At 48.8% G+C, this 14,272-nt stretch overlaps 7 protein-coding genes across 7 annotated transcripts; 3 read left to right on the forward strand and 4 right to left on the reverse strand.

Moving 5' to 3' along the window:
• Window positions 1-90: 90 nt before the first annotated feature.
• Window positions 91-2,122, reverse strand: FVEG_03357 (hypothetical protein; the record flags this gene model as incomplete). The annotated part of the gene is made up of 2 exons (XM_018890974.1): window positions 91-163; window positions 231-2,122. 2 exons carry the CDS (start codon window positions 2,120-2,122, stop codon window positions 91-93), a joined length of 1,965 nt encoding a protein of 654 aa, XP_018747398.1.
• A 563-nt stretch (window positions 2,123-2,685) lies between these two features.
• FVEG_15248 (hypothetical protein) lies at window positions 2,686-3,680 on the forward strand. The gene is made up of 3 exons (XM_018904372.1): window positions 2,686-2,951; window positions 3,000-3,399; window positions 3,457-3,680. Exons 1-3 carry the CDS (start codon window positions 2,740-2,742, stop codon window positions 3,637-3,639), a joined length of 795 nt encoding a protein of 264 aa, XP_018747397.1. The 5' UTR covers window positions 2,686-2,739; the 3' UTR covers window positions 3,640-3,680.
• FVEG_03356 (hypothetical protein) lies at window positions 3,609-6,067 on the reverse strand. Its single transcript, XM_018890973.1, has 5 exons — window positions 5,991-6,067; window positions 5,753-5,935; window positions 5,065-5,696; window positions 4,079-4,998; window positions 3,609-4,008 (listed from the first exon to the last, which is right to left on the reverse strand). Exons 1-5 carry the CDS (start codon window positions 6,060-6,062, stop codon window positions 3,773-3,775), a joined length of 2,043 nt encoding a protein of 680 aa, XP_018747396.1. The 5' UTR covers window positions 6,063-6,067; the 3' UTR covers window positions 3,609-3,772.
• Window positions 6,068-6,261: 194 nt separating this feature from the next.
• FVEG_03355 (chaperone hchA) lies at window positions 6,262-7,459 on the reverse strand. The gene has a single exon (XM_018890972.1). It carries the CDS (start codon window positions 7,336-7,338, stop codon window positions 6,451-6,453), a length of 888 nt encoding a protein of 295 aa, XP_018747395.1. The 5' UTR covers window positions 7,339-7,459; the 3' UTR covers window positions 6,262-6,450.
• Window positions 7,460-7,773: 314 nt separating this feature from the next.
• Window positions 7,774-9,214, forward strand: FVEG_03354 (hypothetical protein). Its single transcript, XM_018890971.1, has 3 exons — window positions 7,774-8,063; window positions 8,126-8,761; window positions 8,816-9,214. The coding sequence occupies exons 1-3, from the start codon at window positions 7,890-7,892 to the stop codon at window positions 9,110-9,112; spliced, it is 1,107 nt and encodes a 368-aa protein (XP_018747394.1). The 5' UTR covers window positions 7,774-7,889; the 3' UTR covers window positions 9,113-9,214.
• A 343-nt stretch (window positions 9,215-9,557) lies between these two features.
• FVEG_03353 (hypothetical protein) lies at window positions 9,558-10,619 on the forward strand (the record flags this gene model as incomplete). Its single annotated transcript, XM_018890970.1, has 1 exon — window positions 9,558-10,619. One exon carries the CDS (start codon window positions 9,558-9,560, stop codon window positions 10,617-10,619), a length of 1,062 nt encoding a protein of 353 aa, XP_018747393.1.
• A 19-nt stretch (window positions 10,620-10,638) lies between these two features.
• Window positions 10,639-13,656, reverse strand: FVEG_03352 (hypothetical protein). Its single transcript, XM_018890969.1, has 8 exons — window positions 13,397-13,656; window positions 13,082-13,330; window positions 12,152-13,015; window positions 11,957-12,100; window positions 11,545-11,892; window positions 11,301-11,470; window positions 11,182-11,242; window positions 10,639-11,131 (listed from the first exon to the last, which is right to left on the reverse strand). Exons 2-8 carry the CDS (start codon window positions 13,223-13,225, stop codon window positions 10,961-10,963), a joined length of 1,902 nt encoding a protein of 633 aa, XP_018747392.1. The 5' UTR covers window positions 13,226-13,330; window positions 13,397-13,656; the 3' UTR covers window positions 10,639-10,960.
• Between the last annotated feature and the right edge of the window lie 616 nt (window positions 13,657-14,272).

The following is a 14,272-nucleotide window of genomic DNA, read 5'->3' on the forward strand; positions in this document are numbered from 1 at the left end:
TTGCAGTTCACAAAATTTCGTTATCTTAAGTTGATGATGGCTTTAATGCCAACACAGGCAGAATTAAACCCCATCTACACGAGACAGGATCTAACCCAGCGTATCAGACAATGCTACACAAACACCATAGTCTGGGGCCTTGACTAATTGCTCAAGTCTGATTCTGCGATGTTAGTATTGACTCTTACGGCCAGTTTATATGCAAAGTCCTTGGTGTTCCCTCTACCCACACTTCACGACTTTTCACATCCGAATTCCTCTTTTCAGCTTCCACAAGATTACTCCCATATGTCCCGTGGCTGGGGACATTACTTGATACTACACGGCCGTTCAAGTAGCTGTCAAGGCCACTAGAGCTACCATTTCGTAGTAGTATTGCAGTGCCCAGTAAGAGGTCCATATACAGGCTAGTGATATGCCGATTGCGGTGCAGGTGAAGTGCCAGAATGACAGTGGTGACAAATGTGACGGCAAGGATAACTACTGTAGCTATCGCAGCAGACTTCACTACAAACAGCCGAAGCCGCAACCGGGACATTGTACCGGAAACCTCGCGTCTTTGTGCACTAGAATAGCCTTCCAAGGTCACGAAGTTGGAAAAGAGAGCGGCAAAGATGACGCTGAAGGAATCGGTAATCTTTTGCTTGTCCGGCAGGGTGTCTAGGATTGCCTCTCCGGAGGCATGTCCTATGACTAGACGCGAGAAGTTATCCATATCATTGTATATAGTGGGATCAAAGAGTGAGTACCGGGGTATATCCCGCAGCCAACTGGAAATGAAAAATGGCCAGAACTGCTGTCTGCCACTCTCTAAGAATTTGATTACCTTGGGAGTTGCGGTGTCGTTGAGAAATGACATTTCCAGCGTGACATTGGACTTGTATATCAGAGGCTGACAAGTCACAACCGTAAGGTTGGAAAGATGAAATCTTTCGGTTGCGTTGTAGCTCCCTGAAAACATTCCGAATCTTGCTCGGCCACTGTTTAAACCGCAGTCGGTAGACCAGGTTCTCGCGTACTGAAGGGTGTTGTTTGTAAGGGTGAACCACTTATTAACCTCACAGCCCTCATGCTTGAATCTGAAACGAATTTGAGCAGAATCAAAGTCATCACCTTCCTGGAGATCAAGACTTAACCCCCTGATCTTGTCTAGATCCTCTTCTGTGGCGACAGTACAGTCGAGATTCGAGGAGTATGACTCAGTGGCAAAGGTGTAGTTTCCCCTGAAATCTTTAGAAACTGGGATGAATGGCAAGAAAGAATGTGTATCGGTTGTCCAAGGATAGTTATCACCGCTTCTTAAAACTGTGGCACTCACGATGTCGAATGCTGGTGTTACTGATGAGTTGCCAGTCCCCTTTCCTTCGTCCCAACCAAGATACTCGTCAAAGGCTTTGACACTGTAAAGAGTGGCGGGCGTTTCAGAAGGAACCAGAGTTGTCGCAAAGATTGCCGCAGTGAGGCCGCCTGCAGTCCAGAGAGCTGCTCGTAAGAGGAGACATATGCCCAAGAGAACATGGCCTGCCCTCATGGCCCGGAAGCCATTTATGACAGGCCACTCTCCGTAGTCCAGTAACAAGGTCTTTTCAATCGTGGAGCCCTTCGATTGTGGGGTAGATTGGGACTGAGTGGACTGATGACGAAAGTATCGTGTCCAGATTTTCAGAAAGAGTTCGGTACCTGGTAAAGGCTTTTGAAGATCTTTATCGAGTTCGAGAAGAAGATAGACCTTCTTTAGTGAATCAAGCATTGCAGACCATAGAGAAGAATAAGCCGACATGATCCACGCTGGGACAGTAGCCCAGACAATAGACGAGCTCAGAATTGGAGGAGGATGGAATCCCTTTGAGTCAAATGAAGGGTCTGGATTGTCTCCGACAGTAGCTAGTCCGTTGTTTGTGTTTGATACATGCCAAAGTACAGAGATGGTGGTAATTATGGCGATCTGGCAAAGAAGCTGAAGTGCCATCCCCCATTCTGTGAGAAGTAGCGGTGGTCTTTGAGGAGGGGCTCTGTTCTTGTATGTATAATATCTGTTTCTGATCGTACTTATTAAGCCTTTGACGATACCAATCACAGACGCGGTCACGCCGCGGAAGACTGGTAGTATTTTGTCAGACATGATCACCTCTTATTTTGTTGCTTCAAAAGAAAGACATGAATGTAAAAACATTCCATATTACTTACATTGACATATAGATATCCATATGGACTTCAAACTCCACTGATTGGTGGCATTGTGACGCATGGTGGTTGAAGTACGAATTGAAATATTGCCCTGGACTGGGCTTTGTCGCTCTCACGAGGACTAGTGCGTCTACTCATAAACGAATGTTGCATCGGAGGCATGTTTCTCAGGTGATTTTGTTCTCATCGAGAGGCTGATAAGTAAACCCAAAATGGCTAGAAATATTGGTGAGGCTGGATTTAGGGGGCTCATTTGCCAATCAGATTGCACGAGTTTCACACCATCTTGCTTCGCCGAAGGTGATAATGGCTTGTCGCCTTTTCAGCTGTCATTTCATGGCCGAATCAGATCCTAGGATAAAAGACATCGGCTGGTTGTAAACTGCTCACGCGGCTGGTGGTGGTACGACAGATGGGAGGATAAGCTTCCAACCTAAGACATCCCCTCAAGCAGACCAGTCTTATGTGTGCCCTAACTTTCCCTCTTGACTGCATCAACCTGGAGAGACCTTTTTGCATCATTCTCAAGATACACAACTGAGATAACTCATCATGAAGTCTCATGTAATATTCGCATACTTTCTCCAACATATCGCCGCACAAACAATCTCAACAAGCTGGATCTGCGAGGCCGGGTCCGATATCACTTCGTTTCCTGCTTGCAATGGGTTCCTCAATTCCGGAAATGCTTGCGCGACTGTACTGGATCGCCCTGGAAAACAGAAATGCCTTTGCAACCAAGAATACCTCGACTCTCTATACGAGTGAGTACTTCAGCCACCACTAACCATCTCATCGCTGACACTAGACAGCTGTGAAAATGAGTTAAAGCTCTGCTATCGAGGCAATTACTATCAAGACTCATTCGATAGAGGCATAGAGCTTTGGGAAAGTCTTTGCCGCAGCTACGTGACATTTTCCCCGACGACGCCCTCAGCACAAGCGTACACTGCTTATCCAGAGCAACTCTGTGTCGATGTTGACAAGGCTTGTCAATCGGCGAGGAATATACTTAGTGATTGCTCACCGTATGTTTCGGATACAGATACGTCGAGGTTGAGCTCTTGCGAGTGCCAGCCTAGGTTACTTCGCCAGGCTTACACTTGTCAGTATATTGGGAACGCCTCGTGTCTTGCTACAGAAGCTGCGACGACGAATGCGTATGGGTATGGGATCTGTGACAACTTTGGGTCTGTTATCGGGGCGGAGCAGGTGAGTGCAGCACGTAACGATTGTTATCGATCCTATCAACACTGACATCCCTTCCAGTCGGCGAAAGACGAACCTGCGCAGACTAATGCTGAGGACCTACCAACTCTGTCGGCCTCGACACGCGCGACATTGACCGTAACAGCATCGCAAACTTCTACTCAGACCTCAAGCATCAGTAGCAAAGTTGCACCTAGTGTATTTCTCATCCTGAGCATTATGGCACTTGTTGTAGTACGGTAGTCTATTCAATTTACCTGCTCTTGTTGGCAATTCAGATATGCGTCTTGGTCCTTGTGTGCGGCATCTTTCTCGCGAAGCTGTTGGTGGTAGCTCATTGCTTGTACATCCAATTCTTTAATATTTCTGAAGGTCCTCACTCTGGGGGCCCGGGGGCCGGATCGTCGAATGAGTCGAAGTCCAAGGTATCCGCCCATAACCACAGTTGACTAGCATCCACAAGTCCCGAATCCACGAGCGCGGACATGTCGCCGTCCCAATTGAACGTGCCCATAGTCCCATTGTCTCCATCGTTTCCATAACTCCCCGTGACAGAGCTTTGTGGGTTCAAATTGGCTCCAGCGGATGGTGTGGAAATATGCTGTCTGAAGACTGTTATTGTATCATTAGCTCATTACCACTGATTGCATATGTTCATTTGTCAGAGCAGCCTTGTGCTTACCTTCTTGAATCGGCTCCAAGACTCGCTCGTTTCTGGGCTCACTTGGACCAGATGCGATACTTGGTCTGGGCGCTATTGTTCTGTTTGCTCTAGGTCCCCCATCGTCAGACGATCCCGTATCTCTCTTGCCAGGAGCTGTATGGGGGCTTGGATAACTCGTTCGGCCGGTGATCATATCCGTCTCCTTTTGCAGCATAACCTCAACCAAGCTATCGATGATACTAAGACTCTGCTCCGAGACCAGCTGGCCGCTATAGCGACCGGCTCTCGTCTCTCGACACATGCGTGTAATATGCATAACCCCGGTCTTCGCGCGAGACCCCATTTCAGTAAGAGGGTGTGATAGACAGATAGCGCACAGGACAACACCAGCTGTGAACATGGTCATACCAACATGGACGTCTGCGTGAGTTCTTCTGCAGGCGTCCAAGATGCCAGGATAGCAGGAGAGTTCAGATGTATCCATGGCTGAGGTGAATATTTGTTGGATAGAGGTACCGTTATTGGAGATTATGGAAGAGATGCCGTTGCCGTCTTTAAAGACTTCAGTGCGATGTAAGATAATTTGCAGATTGTCGTAGGTAAGCTGGAGACTGAGTGCGTGGATCTCGGTTGGCCTTACTATACTTGGGTCCATGGACTGCTCTTGACCCTTGAGAGTCAGTACATCAGGGAGCTCTTGGCGCCATTGCAGCATTCGCTTGTGTATAGTTTCAACCGACTCAAAGCTGTTACGCTGCCTCTTACGGCCCAAGAACGCACCCATGATTCTGTAGAGACGAAACTTGTGTTGTTGATAGAGGATGAGCGGCCTGGTAGGGGCATGCTTGTGGCCATCGAGGTCAATATCTGAGATCATCTCGACTTGGCAGTCAGAGTCATCAATAATGCAGGGGCGCCCAAACGCAACGGCGGCGTATCTGTTAATGAGACCTTGGTAAGCTTGCAGACATAAGAACGAAGATAGATCTTGATACAGTACTTACTTATCGAAGACTTCCAATGTCCACCAAGTACGTCGTTTGACTTCTCGCGCTAACTGAGACTGCTCCTTCCAGAAACTCTCACGGTGTAGTCCAATGACCTGGGCAATTTTGACTCCCATTCCACAGATACCGAGTCCCGTTGTGGGTCGCGTATAGAATATGAAACTGCCAAGTAGGATACATATTTGGACTGTTTCTACAGTCTGACACCCGATGATCTGTAAGAAACGGGTTTCAATAACAGCAATCAGATCTCGAGAAAGCTGTCGGTACTGAGGACTCATCTGATCCTCAGGGTCTTTGAGTGCAGTGTAATGTGCACCTAGCGCTATGACTAGGAGCCAAGTCCAGTAGAATGTTGTATCTTGGTACTTGAAATGTGAATGTTGCAGCATTTCTGCATACCTGCGGCGAAAGGTATCTTCGTGGAAGACCATCATGAACCAGTTGACCGAAGAGAAGAAGCTGTCCACCAAGTCTTCCAAAATATTGTCGGCCGGTAGTTCCACGCCGACTACGTTACGCCAATGTCTGGCAGGTAGTGTGGTGTTGGCTTCGAGGAGCTTCGTTCCGCCAGGTAGTGACGAGGTATCATGTCGTAAATCCTGGCTGGTGCCACTTCCTCGTATCATCTGCAGTTATCATACGAGCGTCAATATTAATTCCAAACGAGAGAATCTGTACTTACAAGAGCACTTAGGTCAACGATGCTGGACTCTGGGAGTATGGGAGACCCTGGAGTCTGAGCCTGTCTGTCCCTCGCATCAGTCTGGCCAGATGAAGATGCCCCAAAGCCTCCTGATGTTGACTCGCGAGGTACGCACTGGGCACCCGCGCGGACGCAATGAACACAAGGTCTCTCCGCATCGCACTGCGAATTAGTCAGCGAGACAATGTATGAGGTTGGAGGTCACTAGGACACGTACTCCGAGCTTGCGCTTACGGCAGCGTTCACAAGCAGAAGATACTTTTTGTCTTTTTCTAACATACGCAGACATCACTGTGACGATGAGGTGACTTGGACGTGATGCCTCCGACGGAAGTGCTCATAGGGTGCTCGCTAGGGTCAAGGTCCGTCGGAACCTCCGTACCCCTCATTTCCCCCACTAACTTATGCCGTTTGTGTACTGTTAAGACTCAGTGGGGCGCAGATCAGCAGGAAAGGGTTAGTGGATTTACGCAAGACTGGACGAAAAGCATCTGCACACAACTCTGTGGGGAAAATGATGTGTTCTGTTGTTATGTAAAGATCTATATTACACCAAGATCCAGGTATATCATATTGAACATATGGTGAAGGTAATTTATTCTCACTTCTGTATCAGAGCCTAACTACCCTCGTTACATGATGCTTTTTCCTTTACCCCAGCGCTCGGGGATCGGATTCTACTTGTTCACCTCTTCCAGTAGAGTCTTGGCAGCTAGCTTGCCCAAGTTATTCGAAGCCAACGGCGAATCGCCAGTCAATAGCAGACGGTCGCGGTGGCATTCACCGGAGATGGTCTTGTTGATCGGCGTAACCCCGAGCTTCTTGAGCCGCTCGCCAACCAGCCACTCCATCTTGCCGGGAATATAGCCAATGTCGATATTGGCACCCTGGTCCAGAGAGTCAGGGAACACATCGATGCTATATCCCTCATAAATAAACTTGGAACCCTCGGGCTTTCCAACGTCTGCGGCGAGGATACTAGCAGGCCCGTGGCAAAGCGTTATAAAAAAGCGGTCATTGGCGTGAGCCCAGCGAAGAACATCGCCGACGGTCTTGCTGAAGGGTATGCCATTCAACACGCCGTGACCGCCAGGAATAAAAACTGCCAGGTAAGGAGTATCTTGACTAAATCCCTTGCCGTCTTGGCCACTCCAGATTTCAGAGAGGTTAAGCGGGCTGCGAAGCTTCTGCTTATACTTGTCATAAATCGACTTGACAGCCTCATCCTCTTTAGGAAAAGCCCACATCTCAAGCTTGACAGGATCACCCGAGAGCGTAGCGACATCAATATCGAAGCCAGCAGCGTCAAGGTGATACATAGGCAGCAGCATCTCAACTGGGTGATTTCCCGTAGAGAAGAACTTGCCATCTGCCATTTTGAGATAGCGCTCTTGGGTGCCGATCATGAGAATCTTCCATTTGCCGCCTTTGTATTTGTTGGGATAGTCGGCGCCGTCAAAATCTGTTTTGGCGGTAACGTATTGGGTGAGGGAGAAGGGTGAGGGGAAGTAGGCGTCATCCTCCGCTGTGTCACGGACGGGAGTCTTGTCGTCTTGCTTGGACATTTTGATGAGTTGCAGAGCAGGCTGTTTGTTGATACAGTATTGATGGGATGAGTGAGTCAAATTAAGTTGGAGGCGTAAGCTTAATCGATGTTGCGAAACATTTCGGAACGGCTGGAAGCTGTGCTCTTATAGCTGTTGAAGCTCTACGTACGTGGCGGCCCCCAGGTGAGGAGCACTGCATGTTGCTGAACGATAAGGTTTGACTTAATCGTTAGCTACCTTGTCTAGTGCCTGGATGGGAGCTACGGTGAGATCGCTATTGGCTAGACTTGCTTATCAACTCCGACGGAGATGTGATTAGCGTCCCGACGGAACCAGGGATGTAAGACGGAGCCTTACACTAGCCAATCACCCATCTAGACTCCATGCTGTGTCTTAAATGCCCCGCAACAACGAGAAACCGAGCTCTTGACGGAACTTCCCTCATTACGTCTCATTACGTCAACATTCCTCGGCATATAATGCACATGCAAGCCCTCCGATAAGCCATCCGAACTTGTTTTCACTGTCACTTGCCAAAGCTAACTACTGTAAGAGATAATTCTTTAGAGATGCCTACTGATTACAAGTTTGAGGGATGGATGGGAGAGGATGAGAAGTCAGCGGAAGGGAATATGGTTTGGCAAGAGTACGAGCCCAAGAAGTGGGAGGAGACTGACGTTGATATCCGCATCACCCACTGCGGCATATGCGGCTCCGATATTCACGTCCTACGATCAGGCTGGGTAAGTCTAAACGAAGCTTATCGATACACGAGACACCATTAACGAATGTCTTTGTGCCACAGCGTCAAGCCCCATACCCCGTCGTGGTAGGCCACGAAATCGTCGGCGTCGCTGTACGCGTTGGAAGTCAAGCTGAAGGCGGCATCAAAGTCGGCGACATCGTCGGTGTCGGCGCCCAGTCCGACGCATGCCTCAATCGTAAGTTCGACGATGAGAACCAGGAGCGACCAAAGTGCAATGAGTGCGCCTCTGGAGAAGAGAATTACTGCACCCGCATGGCCCCAACGTACGGTTCGAAGTTCCTCTCCACAGGCGACAAAACCCAAGGTGGATATGCTCGCTATCACCGCTGCCCATCGCACTTCGTCTTTCGCATCCCTGAGGGTGTCGCACCAGAGTATGCAGCGCCGCTTCTTTGTGGCGGCGTGACTGTCTATTCGCCTCTGAAGCAATTTGGTGCTGGACCTGGTAAGAAGGTCGGTATCGTTGGCGTTGGGGGTCTAGGACATTTTGCTGTACTCTTTGCTCGTGCGCTTGGGGCCGATGAAGTTGTAGGTATTTCGCGCAGAGAGAGCAAGAGACAGGAAGCTATGGACTTGGGGTGTACAGATTATATCGCAACTGCCGACGAGGAGGGATGGGAAAAGAAGAACTCTCGGAGGTTGGACCTCATCATCTCAACTGTATCGTCTCCAAAGGTGTGATGCACATTCCAGATCAAGCTGATTGACCACTAATGGACTTTGCTACAGATGCCTCTCGCTGATTATATCGGCCTTCTACGACTAGACGGCACTCTCGTCCAAGTTGGACTTCCTGAAGGTCAACTCCCGTTCCGACCTGGTAGTCTCACTGGGGCGCGTCGAAGGATTGCAGGCTCAAGCATTGGATCGCCAGCTGAGATCAAAGAAATGCTGCAGCTGGTCGCAGATAAGAACGTCAAGCCCTGGGTCGAGATGCGTCCTATGTCAGAGGCAAACCAGGCTATCGTTGACTTTGAGGCTGGAAAGCCGCGATTCCGCTATGTTTTAGTAAACCCGGATTCCTGAAACCACTAGATATTTTCGTCGGCCTTGTGCGAGGTAGAGTCATGTAAATACAAAATACGAATCATTCGTTTCAGGTCAGCGTCCAAATTATGCCATTCAAGGTTTTAGCCAACTGGCATTGAATGTGTCCAGGGCTTGGCTGGAAGTATACTGGGTACTAAGCAAATTGTGCCTTGAGAATACTCCCGCTCACTCTTATCGATAAGAATAATTGCTCTTCAATGAAATGTAGAGTTGTTAACCGGGAACTTGGCTTCCAACTGTACCCGGAGTTAACGTTGGTGATAATCTTAAGTCCAGGACCGGGCAATCAACAAAGGTAACAACCGATGCCGATATCAATGTGTATTAAAGTGCCAAGTCCTTTAATTATTCTTGGAATACAGAATAATTTTGAGTGCGTCTTACCATCTAACTCCATTATATCGCAAAGGTCTTTCCCATCATGTCTTCAACCACAGAAACACTGAACCGATTGGCGGTGCTGCCACACCCAAAGGCTCATCCCATGGTCATTACCCCCTCGCCAATTCCTGTTCCAACTGGGAATGAGATACTCATTCGTGTACGCGCCGTTGCAGTCAACCCAGCCGATCACGCTGTTCAAAAGCTCGGCATCGTCATCAAACCCGAGTTTTACCCCTATGTCAGCGGCACCGACGTGTCTGGAGAAGTCGTATCTGTTGGCCCTGATCAGACAAGATTGAAGCCCGGCGACCGTGTAGTCGGCCACGCAATGGCATGGCAGAAAGGGCATAACAAGTATGGGGCCTTCCAAGATTACTCCATCATGGTTGAGCCCATGGTAGCCAAGATCCCAGATCGTATACCTTACAAAGAAGCAGCAGTCCTTCCTATGGGACTCACAACATCAGCTGCTATGCTGTTCAGTCCCACTTTGATGGGCCTCGATCTACCCAGTGCTGGAACAGAGAGGAACTCCAAGGGGAAAATCGTCGTGGTTTGGGGAGGCAGCTCAAGTGTTGGCTCGAATGGCATACAAACTGTGAAAGCAGCAGGATATATCGTTGCGGCTACGGCGAGCGGGCACAACCACGGGCTACTGAGAGAGATGGGCGTGGACTACATCTTTGACTACAAGAAAGACGGTATTGTGGAAGACATCATCACCACTCTGAGCGACGTTGGCGAGCTTGCAGGAGTTTACTGCTCTGTATACTCGGATACTGCTATTACGGCCTGTGCAACGATTGCAGACAGGCTCCCAGGAAAGAAATGTCTGGGGACTATACTTCCTCCTGGCTTGCCGGTACCTGGAAGGATACCTGATGGCGTGCAAGTTCTGGTCAATGGTCATGTTCTTCTAGGCTCCACCGACACTGGGAAGAAGATATGGATTGATTGGCTTCCTGGAGCGCTTGAAGATGGGACAATGAAGTGTATGCCGCATCCTGAGGTTGTTGGGAAAGGACTTGAGGAAATCCAAGGTGCTGTAGATAAGATTGGTAAAGGCGTGAGTGGAAAGAAGTTGGTGGTCGAGCTATAGGTTACACATGAGACATGGCGATAACTCTTATTGTCGCTCTTTAAACGTATATCAAAGTTGCCCTGAATTGTCTCAAAAGGTATATAAGTTCCTTCTCTATAAGACTCATCTTACATATATTATATGTTAGTTAATGTGCAGTAAATCCGTATAGTATTTGAGCAGTTAAAAAGGGATATGTATTGTGACTTGCAGTTGCGACTTGCGGCTGAGAGCGTATTCCGGCAGAGAGAACCTAGGGTGTAAGCCAAAGCCAGCAAAGACAAATCGTTCTATACCAGTAGCCCATTGTGGTAGACGATTTAACTTACATATTGTGCGATTAATACACGGGTTGAAGATCAATACAAAAGCGGGATGGCGACAATCGCGATAGCAACAAGTGCGGCGGAAGGACCATAACGGCTCGCGATCGACACGGTCGCTCCGCTTCTATCTGCTGTTTTATTGTATTGTCCAACCAGTGCAGGAATCTGGTCTCCGCCTTCAACAAGCACCATCGCCATGCCAACCTATTTCAACGTCAGTAGGCAGAATCGGGCCTATCAATTGAGAAACTCACAACGACGTGCCACTGAAGATGGCAATGGAATATCCACGCACCGGGGTTATCCGTCACATAACTATACAGTGACTTATTAGCACCGGAGTAGATATCAAAACCCCCTCGACGCGACTTACCGAATTGCAGCCCACCCTTGCGAAGGGAGGCCCATCGTGTCTCGGTAAGGGGGATTTCGAAGGTTAATGAGGTTTTCAGGCGCATCTGTGACGGCTGCATACGGAAATGGCCCCTCGCCAGAACCTAGAACCCAGAATTTATGGCCATGAAGATGTATCGGATGGCCCATCTTCCCACTTACGCGTCAGTACTTGGTATCCAAGCGACCCTGTTTTCTCAAGCCGGAAGGAAGGTAGAACGCACCGTATCCAGAGACTGGTTTGAAATGCTCAGGATGATATCTATAGTTGAGTTGATTGGTAAGTGTATCGTCGTGTTTGAATTCCAGCCGGAGGAGTTTTCCCCATAGATGATAGGGACATCTGGCTCTGAGAACGGAGCGCGGTCGATTACCCAGCTCACAATGTCTGTCTGGTTCACAACAAAAGACAATGTCTTATCGGGTCGCCCCGAAGGTGGCAAATTGTGGCCGTCGAATGGAGATAGCGCCGAGGGGTCAAGTAGGGCAGCGCCGATCTTAGCTGAGCCGTTAATGTACATCCATGACATAGCTGGATCTTCCATAACGCCCGTAGTGGAACCATTGTCAGCCTAGAGAGTCAGGATCCTGCGAGCTACTACTGATTTGTGAACTGTTGAAGACCAGCGCACTTACATTATATGACACAATCGCCTGCCCTTCGAGGACTTGCTGCATGTCGCCGCTAGGGAAAGTAGTGAATCTCAGATAGTAATTCCCAGGAGATTGATCAAGCTTGACCATAATGGAATACCGTTGGCCAAGCTCCATATGAAGGACCTAACTTGGGTCAGTGGAAATCACGTTATGATACTGCCAAGAGATGCTCACATTCACCTCTTGTAGATTAGTATAAAGGCCGTCGGCAGCATAAACAAACATTGAATGCGCATCCAATGAAACCCTCAAGGCACTGACGGCACCAGAATTGACCAAGTTGAGAGCCAGCCATCCTTTCGACTGACCCGTAGAGATGATAAGTAAAGGCGAGGTCGTGTTCATGCAGGTCTCGGGCGGCAGCGACGATATATTGAATCCCGGCTTGAACATCATGGGCGGCGTACAGCCACGGGGGCTCAGCGTGTCCATCCCCGGCATTCCAGGTGCCCCTGAAGATGCTGGAGAAGTGGAATGGTCCAATGACATGATAGCAGATGGATGTAATGTGGCTGGGCCCACAGGTGAGTCCATGGTCATGCCATGCATATCGCGTCCTTTCAACATGTCCATGCTTGACATATCTGACATGTATCGCATCTCAGAAGTGCTTGTTGATGTCCCGAGGGCTCTAGTTGTGTTTTGAGGCTGCATTTTGAGCCCTGGTCCGGATTCGAGGGTGCTCTTAGGGAGGCACTGTACCCTTCCTCGGCCGTTAGCTAAAATACTATCAACACACGACGGAAAGGCACCGGTCTTGATATATCGCGCAAATATAACATCCGAGGATTCGTGCGTCCAGTCATTCAGAAGTACATTTGTCGCGTTTTGCTCAGCCGCTAGAAGCGCTGCGAGATCATCCTCATCTTTAGCCAGTGTCGTGAACGGGCGTGGGCGTGATGCGGCCGGTCGGATGAGGAGTGGACCGCGAATGGCATCGTTATAATAGGCACGGAAGTGAGAATGGTACCAGAAGAACCCGTATTGAGATGCCGTAGAAAACCGATAGGTAAAGTTGCCCCCTGGAGGGATGGGGTCCTATAGATTTGTTGTGTGAGGCTTGGTACAATGGAAAAGGGAATGCTCGGAGGAGGTTAATCTAACCTGTGTAACACCTGGCACACCATCCATATGAGGAGTTCCTCTCTGCAGGAGTCCTAGTTGGGGAAATTGTTTTAAGTGATTGTTAATGCGGCACGTATGATCAAAGTGATAACAAACCATGCCAATGGATGGTCGTCTCGACATTCAAGTCGTTCTGGACAAAAATCTCGACATCGTCCCCTTCATCCACGTCAACCAAAGGCCCTGGCTGCTAACCATTGATGAGATAAACTTCGCGCTCGAATCCATCTATGTAGCAGTTAGTGTCACTGGCTTGAGTGTTTCATTCAGCTCATGAGGCTGGGTATGGCATGCCTGGAGAGTTGACGGCGCTGTGAACGGTGAAATTGAATTGGCGTAGTGCAGCTGTCGTGCCTACAGCGTAGAGGGCGACAGAAAGAGATGGCACAAGCATCTCGACGTAAAGATGTATGTGGTCGTATATGTGGTAGAGCTTGAAATTGACGAGTAATGTGTTGTGCTCCGATGCTACACTGGATATTGAAAGGAGCACGTTAATTTAAGAGGTTATTAAATAACTAAGAAAGGTAAAAATAAAAAGAATAAAAGAAGTCGCGTACATCGAAACGATGCGAAAAAGAAAGAAAGAAAAGGAGAAGAGGCGCAGAAAGTATGTAACCTTACGGCCAAACCAGAAAGGTCACCAGGCCAAACAACGAAGCCCATAAAAGACCATACCATTTCAGCCAGGCCCACCAGAAGGAATGAACAAACCAAGCTTGAAGGAGTACCAAGGACATTTCCTACCAGCTGTTCTTCTCCAGAATAAATGCTTCTAAAAATGCAAATCCCTGTCAGCGGTATTTGTGCGGCGCTAATGGAACCTCTCTCTGCATGGCTCCCTGATTTTCTGCCAGGGATGACACGCTATGACGCAATCATATACCAATTAGCTACTCTATGCGTCCAATCTGTAATTCCCCTACTAGAACGCGGCATTTGTGCGGAGTTTAGCGCTGTCTTGTTTGCATGGAAGAGCGGGATTACGCAGATGCTCATTGAATGGCCTGAAGCAGACCGCTCACGCCCCGAACTCTCTATCTACCTGGAACGTAACAGGGGCCAGTAGCCTCATGGAAGCTGGTGAGGATCGAGATTACACAGAGTTCTTGCGGCGTATCATACAACGGTGAGTAGAATAGGTAAGAGTTATAAGGTTACAGTGTCAAC

This window comes from Fusarium verticillioides, chromosome 5 (assembly GCF_000149555.1).
Source record: "Fusarium verticillioides 7600 chromosome 5, whole genome shotgun sequence".
Lineage (NCBI taxonomy): Eukaryota > Fungi > Ascomycota > Sordariomycetes > Hypocreales > Nectriaceae > Fusarium > Fusarium verticillioides.